Genomic DNA, 12,031 nt, shown 5'->3' with positions numbered 1-12,031 from the left:
CTTAAAAAAGAAAAGAAAAATCACAAATTAGAAAGTTGTAAAGAACCTAAGAGATTATTTAATAAATCTGTGCTTCCTATGCAGAAGTCTCATTTGTAGCAGAACTAAGTAGTGGGCATCTAGTCTGTGCCACGGTTGGACAGTGTAGGCCGTTAAATAGTTCCTTTAAAAACTGAACCTAGTAAAACTTTCCTCTAGTACATCCAATTTTCCTCTCAGAAAAAAACATAAATCAGAGAGGCTCTGCTTTCACCATGTTAGAGAAGGGCATATTTCCCAAAACATTTGATTTTTATCTCCATCAAAAGAATTACTGTTACAATACAAAAGAAAAAACTCAAGACTATTTTAAAAGCTTATGATATTATTCCAAAGTTTATACTAGTTCTAAAAATCTATTCTTACATTAATATAAAATATAACTTAAAAGTCTGTTTTGATAATTCAGATTTTAAAAAAATCATAGTTTTAGAACTCTAAGGAAACTCTCAGATTTAGTCAATCCCTTATTTAATAGATGAAGAAATAGTTGAAAATGCTTCATAACTCATCAAAGGTATGCAGTTCTATAACTTTCCATACTGGCCGCAAAGTTCATCACTAAGAAATGCACTGATCAAAATAAAAAAGGGGTCTCTGCTGTATAGTCACTCTTTTATGACTTTCAATTGGAGCTACATTTATCCACTCACTCAAACTTGATTTTCTCCTGTGACCAACGACCTCTGTTTCCATTTTTTATAAGCTTCTCTTATTTATCCTTGCCTGACCCTTTCGATTTGATGCTTGGCACAACTTTTCAGGCTCTAATCTAAGTTCTGATTTTTTTGTCCCATACTTAGTCATGCCTCCTCAGAGAAACAGTCTTAGCCTACTCCTCTCCCAATCAATGTACTGCCTGTGGCTTCCCCTTCAGGAGGTCACAAGGTCAATCAGTGGCAATTCTCCTAATTTCTAATTTGGCACACATTTACTAGGCTGTCCATCTAACTCTCACTATACTCAGCTTCTTTGAAAAATATACAAAGAAAAGAAACTCTTTTTAAAAACATCAATCTTAAATATTAAACTTCTTACCAGCATTTTTGAGTGGGATAAAGCTGTTCGTGGAGGGGGAAAAGCATGATCTGCTACTTCCAAATCTGGGTGTAGAATCTAAAGCAAAGAAGCTCTGTTACGTAAAATACCAATAAAACCTATTATTTGATCTACTGGTGGCATTAAGATGAAACAGTCTCAGTATGTGAATTACAATATATTCATTCCCTCCATGAAATACATTAGCTGAGGCAGCTCTGCATGTACTATGCGAAAAGATATTCAAGAAAAAAATATTCAATTAAAATACCCGTTACAGGGAAACACACATAGTTTGGTTTCATTTATTTGAATATAGCCAATCCCTTCTCCAGGGGATCTTCCCAACCCAGGGATTGAACCCAGGTCTCCCACATTGCAGGTGGATTCTTTACCAGCTGAGCCACCAAGGGAAGCCCAAGAATACTGGAGTGGGTAGCCTATCCCTCCTCCAGGGGATCTTCCTGACCTGAGAATCAAACTGGGGTCTCCTGCATTGCAGGCAGATTCTTCACCAGCTGAGCTGACAGGGAAGCTGAATACCGAGCTACCAGTATTACCAGCCAAATACCAAGCTACTACTATATATAGTAGTATATATCATATACATATATTTCATTTATATGATAAACATATAAATGAAAATGTAAAGTTCTGAAATACACACTAAAATATAAAATAGTAGTCACCTAAGAGAGAGAATGGTCTAGGGCAGAGCTATTTATCTATACAGTTGAAAATCTAAAGCATTTATTTTTATGTTTTTTAAATATAATTAAAAATTAATTAATTAAAATACTGAGAAGAAACAGAATAAGTTTGTGAACCTCCCAGTCCAGAGGGGTGACAGTATAACACAATGTGACAAGTATTATAAATACATAAAATAATAATATGTGAATATAAAGTATAATTAATTCAACCTAGAGAAAGTCAAAAAAAGAAGGCAACATTTGTGTTAGGCTTTAAAGGAAGGCAGGCTGAGGGGGCACGTGGGAAAGACACATCCATGCAGGGCTTACACAGGGAAAATAATTCTGCATCAGTAAGCAGCAAATTTTTGTCTTTGCAGAATCACTTTCAAATACTGAAGATTTGGTATTATAGACCAAAAAGCTCAAAACAATACTTATGAAAGACACCAAAATATCAATAATATTTATAATCTAGTCATCAAATCATTATCACAGTATAATAACATCTTCATGTCTATAAAAATGTCCCTGATTATTACACTGTGTAACCATCAGATTATAATTATTTACTGACCAAATGAAGCTGACATACTTGTATGTCAAATCTCCCACACAGTCCATCAAATATGATATCTTTTTAGTCTTATACACTTATGTACACTGTAGTATATGATCCAACAAAGTGTTTGAAAACTGCATAAATAGACATACTCAGTTTCATCAACTCTGAATTGTACTCATTGTCAAGTTTGGTGGCACAAGTGTTGAAGGTTAAGGTTTAACAGGGTGCAGCAAAACCTCTACCAAAAGCCACTGACAAGAACTAAAATCTTAACCTTTGTTAATTTTGGTACTTAATCCCTGAGTAAGTAAAACTATCATTAAGTAAATGAACATTAATATTTTTAAACTTATTTAATATTTCTAGAAACATAAAACTTTTTCAGTCACTCAAATACTACAGTCTTAGCTTTTGCTATATCCATATACCGCCTGTGCAATTGTTTAGCTAATATTTTTCTTTGAAATGTCTTTAAATCAACTCATCTCTTTAAATCTAGTAAATTTTCTTAGATGATATCATCTGTGAAATCACAGGTTTTGTATGCTATTTTTAATAAAATAAACATTATAACAAATACATAATTATTAAAATTTAAAAGTTGCCACATACCACCCCAAATCATCTCCATTCTTCACTCTGGGAAAGAGGTATTTGTCATCCTTTGTATAAAACATTCATCCTACTAATAAAGACTAGGAAACAGAGGATGGAATGTGATTTGCTCAAAAATACCCAGTGGCAGGATGCTGACTAGAATTTAGGTCTCCTAAGTTCTAACCTAGTATGCTTTTTACTCTATCACACCTGGTATTCCAGATTACAAATTATAGTGGGAACAAGTCAGTCTTCTCTAAGAGTTCCCATCCTACATACCACTATAACAACACAAGGACCAACACAAATTTGGAAATTTCTGAAAATAAAACCCCTCTTGGTAATCCTAGACTTCTGAGTTCCTATCTAAGTTCCTATTTAAGGGGGAAAAAGATTTTAAACAGCTCAGACTGGAATACCATTCAAGAAGAATATGAAAGCCTTAATTTAAGTAATAGCTTGAAAGGGAATGAAGAATTTCTAAGTTTCAAATTTCTGATGATGGGTAAGTGGGCAACTAAAATGTCGGTAAAATACAATACTGTGCCTTGTGCTTTTAAAAATAAACAAAGGTTGACAAAAAATAAATTTGCTTCAATGAGAAAAACTCAGATCACAAGATTTCTTACAGCTTCAATGCACAGAATACTAGACATTTATCAATAAGTTACATCTTTTCGTAGTAAGCTGGAAACACTGGCCAGTCCTTATCGCACTGCTTTGCAAGAAGCACATCTACCAAAGAGAAGTGAGATGTCATTAAGAAAGGTGAAGGAAAGGGGACAGGTGCTAGCTTATAATGAGGGAAGTTAGGAGAATCAAGGATTTTGAGGCATAGTCTGGTCTTATTTTCAGAGGTGTGTTTCTAATACCTAGAACAAATATTCACTTAGGATTCAAAGTATACTCTTTAGATAATATTTTGTAAATTATCCTATTCCAACACTATATGAGAATACATCTATATATTTTAAGAACATATAACTCTCGTTTTTAAGTAATTACACTGTCAATGAATGATGTCCAATTACCTTAGTTTAGATTTAAATCAAGAGAAAAATACTTCAAGAAATTAAGTAAATTAAGAAAGAATATATCATACCAAAGAAAGAGCTGCTTGAGTCTGTTGTAGAAGTGGTTCCGGAAGGGAAGAGAGGTGAATACATTCAGGAATTTTAATAGTGCCTCCATCCAAGTCAGCTATGATTACATCTAACTGAAGAAGATAAAAAGAATATATAATTAATAAAATGTCTTTTTAGATTGATTTTCAGCTACTGTATATTTCCCAGTTTCCTCTGAAATTAGATGTGGCATATGACCAAGTTTCTGCTAATGGAGCGAGAAAAGTGATGTGCACATTTTCAGGCATTCAAAACAGAGGTCCAGTCAGGCCCTCCTATGCTTTCTTTCCTCTTACCATCGCTGAAACTGAACTAACAACACAATCTTGACAATGCCTAAGTGGATTCTAGCGGAGAAACAAGAAGCAAACAAGCATGGTCCTTTCTTGAATGAGTTCATGGAACAAACTGGTCTGACATAATGGAACACTTCTACAAACTGCTGCATGAGTGTTAAATAATATTCCATTTTGTTTAAGCCATTGCATTTTGTATGCTTTATTATAGCAGTTCAGCCATATCCTAAATAACATAGTAATCATAAGAGTTAACAAGCAAAGCAACTAGTATACATCAAAACAGTACTGTTTAGGTAGCTAAATCACTAATTTTTAGCATTTTACAAAATCTATTTTAAAATAACATGAAAAATGTAATAGAGAAACCAGTCAAAATGATTGAAGGTATTATGTTGCTAACAGGATTAAAATTAATTCTAATTTATTCAATGAAAAGTTAAGAAATTCACTTCTGTCAATATTTGGTTTGTCTAACTTCCACAGACTGTTTTTATTTACTGGGAAAAAAACTGTCTACAAACCTGATGAGTGTGTTTTTAATTAGTACTAATGAGGTTTCACTTAATGTTTATGCATTTATAGGTATTTTTGTATGTTGATATCAAAGTTAAAAAGGAACCAGATATCCATATATAAAGTCAGAAAAAAGAATGAGGGTCCTGTTTATAACTGCAATGTGCGACGGTCTTCTGTCAGTTTAAATGACAATTACGATTTGATTACAATTGTAATTATACAAAAGTACCTACAGAGCTTACCTCTTCACTGGCATTTATAACTAAAATAAAATTAGAATAACAAACTCTTTAGGATTTGTGAATCACAGATGTCATATAACCCAACCTTTCCATGAAGAATTTTTCTTAAACTCCCTGAAAACTGTAATGCAATCTGTCTTTGCACTCTACTTAGAGTACTCTTCACATAAGGAGACACATTCATTATACCGGGCAGCTCTATTTACTTGAAAACTCTTAGACTGAGCAGAAAATTGTTTCTATATCCCACTATACCCACTGATTCTATTTCAGCGTCTACCCCTTCTTTCTAAGACAGCTACTTAAATATTTACCTTTAGCTATCAAATAACATTAGGTTATTACCTGTGAAAATTTTCTCAGGCCCTCAAAGAATATGGTTTCTAAACTCTTGACATCCTAAATGTCCTTCTATGAAGTTCAATTTTGTTACAGTCCTTCTTAAAGCACACTACAGAGAAGTAAACTTATTTTTAATAAGTTTACTTATTAAACTGGTTGAATAAGAGCTGGTTGAATACAGAGTATTACTTTCTCTCCTTTAGTATTTCCATTTAGTATTAAGAACAGAATAATCTGGGGGCAGAAGTTGGGGGGAGCTCACAATAAACTTGTATTCCTCCAAAACCCTTCATTCCTTTGCAAATGCTTTTTGCTTTTTGCAAGTGAAAAAGTGAAAGTAGCTCAGTTGTGTCTGACTCTGTGTACCCATGGACCATACGGTCCATGGAATTCTCCGGGCCAGAATACTGGAGTGGGTAGCATTATCACAGACCTCATTTCAAAAGATGAATAAATTAAAGCACTCATAATAAAAGCATAAATAGACTGCTAAAAATGGATAATTTTATCTTCCTTTCTCATATGCGAAATGAAGAATATAGAAAGATAAGACTTAATATGCCAAAAGAGGGAAATTTTAAAAGATTAGTGAATTCATTTTATAAATCTCCTTTACTTGCTGTAAGGAAATATTAATGTATTTAGGTTTTTTAATGATGCTGTGCTTCCAGCCAATCTTTTCTATTGGGAATGGAACAGATTTGAAAATAGTAATTAGTTGAAGTGCTATAGGACTGAGGTCACGGCAACTCACTCCAGGATTCTTGCCTGGAGAATCCCACAAACAGAGGAACCCAGCAAGCTACAGTTCATGGGGTCGCACAGAGTTGGACACGACTGAAGCGACTTAGCAGGCAGGCAGGACTCAAAGAAATGTAAGAAACCTCTGACCTCAATAACTAGCCATTTAAAGATGAATACTTACAAGTTCATGAACATCAGTTTTAAAGACAGAATGTACTCCAATAATGAAAGGCGTCGGGGAACTCAGAACTTCCAGGAGCTGAGCCGGGAGAATAGGAATATAAGGGTAACTAGAAATAATAGAAATACATATGAGAAATATTTGTTCTTCCATAATACAACATACCTTTCTTTCATTTTTATACTTTGTGAATTTCAGATTATCTGTGTTTAGAAATTATCAATAATATTCTCAGAGTTGTTAATATTAAATTCTTGGGAGAAAAAAGATTTCAAAAATTCTTCATGTGAAATGTATGATCTGATATAAGAAGATATGAAGTAAGCAGGGCAGCTTTCTTATCCCTTACCCCTCTAGGCAAGCAATCTCTTTAAGTTTTTCAAACTTGCTTGAAAGAATTTTTCCTTAACATAGAGATCTGACATCAGTTGGTAACACTGACTTCCTGATGGAATACCCTCACCACCCACATACTGGTGATAATACATTTCTCTATATAAAACAATCATTTGAGTTCCATTTTCTCTATTTGATTTTTATATTTGGTAAGGATGGCAAGGTACAAAATTAAAGTTTAGAATGCTCTCTTATCTGGAGGTTTAAAAAAAATACACAGGTTAAAAAATATTTTTAATAAAATCTGTAGACTATATTTTTTCTAGGTCACTGTGACTAACAAATTGATAAAAAAAAATCAGAATAAAATATTGTACTTACAGCACTCTCAGTCATCACTGTTTTCCTTTATACTTTGTATTACAAAAAAAAAATAACATCCCTCTCTGCCCCCAAAAGAGAGGGGAAAAAAGAAAGATAAAGCCTCACGTATTTAATCAGCTTTGACAATCACCAATGCATGGTCACATATATATTTCTACCCATTTTTGTTCTTTTTCCTACCACATTATTTGGAGCAAATCCCAGATACCATATCAGGTATACATAAATACTTCAGTATATATCTAAAAAAGGTAAGGGCTCTTTTAAAAGTAAAACTATAATACCACTATAACTGTGTGAATTAACAATTTCTTAATATTAAATAATCAGTACTATCTTAAGACTTTTATCTCCAACTATATTCAAAGGGAATTAAATGTTGCTGACAATACTATTCAAATTGATTACTTTTTCATGAAAGGAATCAACACTCAATAATAGGCAACTTGGAAAAGTTCCAAATTCCAGGCTAGATTTCTATCAGAATCATGACCCTTATAACAGCATAACTTTGTAAAATATGCTCTTGTTGTTCAAAACTGTTGTGAAATGATGTTTTGATTGATCACTGATAAGTAATGCATAATCTGGGAATAAATAAAAACACCAAATAAAAACCCTCACCTATATTTAAGAGGAAACATTAATGACTCCAGGGCTCTACAAGCATCACTAAGTCTCTGGAAACTTGCAGAGTGGAAGAGAACCTTATTTTCTGTAAGGACCGCACAAAAGAGGCTGAGGACATTCTGAATTCCTGAAAACACAAAGAGCAAATGCTTACCAAATGCATTAAATTTTATTATGTGCTGCCAAGAAACATAGCCTTAGAATTACATGGAATGAAAAAGCCAATACTTAAAAAAATCTCTGAAGAAAAATATTTAGTTAAACTATGAATTCCAAAGAGCCTATGGGTATTTGTTTTCCCAAACTTTCAGTTTTGTTTGTCTTATTCTTCAAATCAGCGTACACTCATTGACTATATTAGTTAATTGGAAATATACTATTACCTTCTTTTCAACTTCATCTCCAAGGTCTGTACATAAATTTCTATCTTAGATGCTTGGCCTTGTTCTAACAACTTTTTTCCCTTTTAAAGTTAATTTGTCTGATTTTAACATAACCAAACCAGTTTTGTTGTTGAAATTTTCCTAGTATATCTTTTTTCCAACTTTTTACATCACCCTTTCTCTAATTCATGGAAATAGCATATAGTTGATAATTTAAAAAAAAATCCTCTACAAGCAAGGAAAAAGCAACATAGGAGAATAATATGAATTTATAATTTACATAAGAGGAAATCAAAATGGCTGATTAATATGAAAAGAAGCTGCAACACTTTTAATAATCAGAAAAATTCAAACTCAAAAATTGAGGAGGTATGATTTTAAACCTACTACAATAGCCAAAATTAGAGTTTGACAATTCTAAGTTTTTATGAAGATGGTAGGGAAAGGGATTATCATATACACTGCTGTGATGAATATAAATAAAGTTAAGATGCACATGCACATACCCTGGTATCTAGTAAATGCAGTAATTCTAATAATTCCATTTTGAGTTATTTATTATAGAAACTTTCATGTGTTTCTATATGTGTACCCAAGAAGATAAGGTACAAAAAGGAACATTGCAGAAGTATTTAAACAATGAAAAAAGGGGATACATCCCAAATATAAGAATGAATAATAAATTATAGTAAAATTTTAGTTTAATTTACTAAAAGTTAATACATGAACTGTGAACTTCCAGTTGTTCAAGCTGGTTTTAGAAAAGGCAGAGGAACCAGAGACCAAATTGCCAACATCCGCTGGATCATGGAAAAAGCAAGAGAGTTCCAGAAAAACATCTATTTCTTCTTTATTGACTATGCCAAAGCCTTTGACTGTGTGGATCACAATAAACTATGGAAAATTCTGAAAGAGATGGGAATACCAGACCACCTGACCTGCCTCTTGAGAAATCTGTATGCAGGTCAGGAAGCAACAGTTAGAACTGGACATGGAACAACAGACTGGTTCCAAATAGGAAAAGGAGAATATTGTCACCCTGCTTATTTAACTTATATGCAGAGTACATCATGAGAAATGCTGGGCTGGAAGAAGCACAAGCTGGAATCAAGATTGCTGGGAGAAATATGAATAACCTCAGATATGCAGATGACACCACCCTTATGGCAGAAAGTGAAGAGGAACTAAAAAGCCTCTTGATGAAAGGTGAAAGAGGAGAGTAAAAAAGTTGGCTTAAAACTCAACATTCAGAAAACTGAGATCATGGCATCTGGTCCCATCACTTCATGGGAAATAGATGGGGAAACAGTGGAAACAGTGGCAGACTTTATTTTTGGGGGCTCCAAAATCACTGCAGATGGTGACTGCAGCCATGAAATTAAAAAACGCTTACTCCTTGGAAGCAAAGTTATGACCAACCTAGATAGCATATTCAAAAGCAGAGACATTACTTTGCCAACAAAGGTCCATCTAGTCAAGGCTATGGTTTTTCCAGTGGTCATATATGGATGTGAGAGTTGGACTGTGAAGAAAGCTGAGCGCCAAAGAATTGATTCTTTTGAAGTGTGGTGTTGGAGAAGACTCTTGAGAGTCCCTTGGACTGCAAGGAGATCCAACCAGTCCATTCTGAAGGAGATCAGCCCTGGGATTTCTTTGGAAGGAATGATGCTGAAACTCCAGTACTTTGGCTGCCTCATGTGACGAGTTGACTCACTGGAAAAGACTCTGATGCTGGGAGAGTTTGGGGGCAGGAGGAGAAGGGGACGACAGAGGATGAGATGGCTGGATGGCATCACTGACTCGATGGACGTGAATCTGAGTGAACTCTGGGAGCTGGTGATGGACAAGGAGGCCTGGTGTGCTGCGATTCATGGGGTCGCAAAGAGTCGGACACGACTGAGCAACTGATCTGAACTGAAACTTCTGACTGAAGATGGCAAATGTTGACTAAAACAAAAAACTAAAACTAAAATTTTATTATTCAAAATTTATAAAATGAAATATTAAAGAAATTTAAATATTTTCAAGCGATATGGCTTTTGTAGAGGGTAGGTCTATAACAGTTATACCTGTGACTTTAAGATTAAAACATCACTAAGACTTTGGGGATACCTTTACAACCTGAAAATAAGAGAGCTAGTGCTAATATATCAACATAAACAACTCTCCCAAATATAATGTTGAGTGAGGAAAGTATGGTACAAAGTGATTCTATAGAATGATAGCATTTATATATTGCTTAAAACCATACAAAATGCTACTATATACCGTTCAGGTATATATCAATACAAACATAGACTGTCTAAAGATATATCCGGGAATAAAAAGAACCAAATAAAGGATGGTATTATCTCTGGGATGAGGTGGCATATGCAAGAAGTTTGAACTATATTTATGATGCCACACTTATTAAACTGAATAACATGTGTGTGTTCAGTTGTTCAGTCGTTTTGGACTCTTTGTGACCCTGTGGACTGTAGCCCTCCAGGCTCCTCTGTCCATGGAATTTCCCAAACAAGAATACTGGAGAAGGTTGCCATTTCCTTCTGCAGGGGATCTTTGCAACCCAGGGATTGAACAGGTGTCTCTTGTGTCTCCTGCACTGGTATGCAGAGTCTTTACCACTGAGCCACCTAATAGATAACATTAAATATTTTTCTTTGGAAATAATTAAAGCTTAAAAAAAAGCTGCAAGAACAGTACACAGAGCACCCAAATATCCCTCACAATGATTCACCTAATGTTGAATTTTGCTCCATTTGCTTTAACATTTGTACTTTATGTGTAAGCATGCCCTGCCTCTTTCTAAAACCACACACACATTTTCTGACCCGTGTGTCAGAAAATTCTGACCCATGAATGTCATGACATTCATGATGTGTACAGTAAATATGTCAGCATGTTCTTCCTAAGAATAAAGATGAAATCTTCCTTAACCACAGTATGGTTATCCTCCTCAGCAAATTTAACATGTTGCAATATTTTAAGTCTAATCCAAAATCACTGCAGATGGGTAACTGCAGCCATGAAATTAAAAGATGCTTGCTACTTGGAAGAAAAGCTATGACCAACTTAGACAGCATATTAAAAAGCAGAGACAGTACTTTGCCAACAAAGGTCTGTCTAGTCAAAGCTATGGTTTTCCAGTAGTCATGCACGGATGTGAGAGTTGGACTATAAAGAAAGCTGAGCACAGAAGAATTGATGCTTTTGAACTGTGGTGTTGGAGGAGACTCTTGAGAGTCCCTTGGACTGCAAGGAGATCTTACCAGTCCATGCTAAAGGAAATCAGTCCATGCTGTAGTCTATGGGGTCACAGAGTCGGACACGACTGAGTGACTAACTGAATATTTTAAATCTAATCTTACATATGTATTCTCATTTTGTTTCATTCTGACACAAAATTATTCTTTGGAACTTTTCCCCTACCATCAGGATTCATTCTAAGCTTAATGATTTCATTTAGGTGTCCTGTTTCTTTGCTGTGCTGTGCTTTGTCGCTTAGGATGGAGCATTTCCACAGCATTAAATTATTTTCATTGAGATGAAATTCACATACCATAAAATTAACCATTTCAAAGAGAACAATTTATTAATGTGCTTACTGAATCATCCCAAGGACTATATCCTACTCAATCACGTTCTATGATCCTTTACCATATTGTAGAATTTGGTTATCAAAATCTTTTTTTATTTATTATTTTTTTAAAATTTTATTTTAATTTTTTTAATACCAAAAACATTTTTATTTTTTTTTTTTCTAATTTTATTTTATTTTTAAACTTTACCTAATTGTATTAGTTTTGCCAAATATCGAAATGAATCCGCCACAGGTATACATGTGTTCCCCATCCTGAACCCTCCTCCCTCCTCCCTCCCCATACCATCCCTCTGGGTCGTCCCAGTGCACTAGCCCCAA

The 12,031-nt window shown here is 34.3% G+C and overlaps 1 protein-coding gene across 2 annotated transcripts in view; it reads right to left on the bottom strand.

Moving 5' to 3' along the window:
* The window catches only part of SBF2 (SET binding factor 2), a 498,121-nt gene that overhangs the window by 223,869 nt on the left and 262,221 nt on the right, over window positions 1-12,031 (bottom strand). For both annotated transcript variants that reach the window (XM_005215931.5, NM_001103237.3), the window contains exons 7-10: window positions 7,724-7,856; window positions 6,380-6,488; window positions 4,034-4,147; window positions 1,078-1,155 (exon numbers count right to left, since the gene is read on the bottom strand). In XM_005215931.5, coding sequence (XP_005215988.1) covers window positions 1,078-1,155; window positions 4,034-4,147; window positions 6,380-6,488; window positions 7,724-7,856 — 434 coding nt within the window. The remainder of the gene's footprint in view (window positions 1-1,077; window positions 1,156-4,033; window positions 4,148-6,379; window positions 6,489-7,723; window positions 7,857-12,031) is intronic.

This window comes from Bos taurus, chromosome 15 (genome assembly GCF_002263795.3).
Source record: "Bos taurus isolate L1 Dominette 01449 registration number 42190680 breed Hereford chromosome 15, ARS-UCD2.0, whole genome shotgun sequence".
Taxonomy (NCBI): domain Eukaryota; kingdom Metazoa; phylum Chordata; class Mammalia; order Artiodactyla; family Bovidae; genus Bos; species Bos taurus.
Note: the sequence above shows the minus strand (reverse complement) of the source record. Positions and strands in the feature narration are given on the sequence as shown.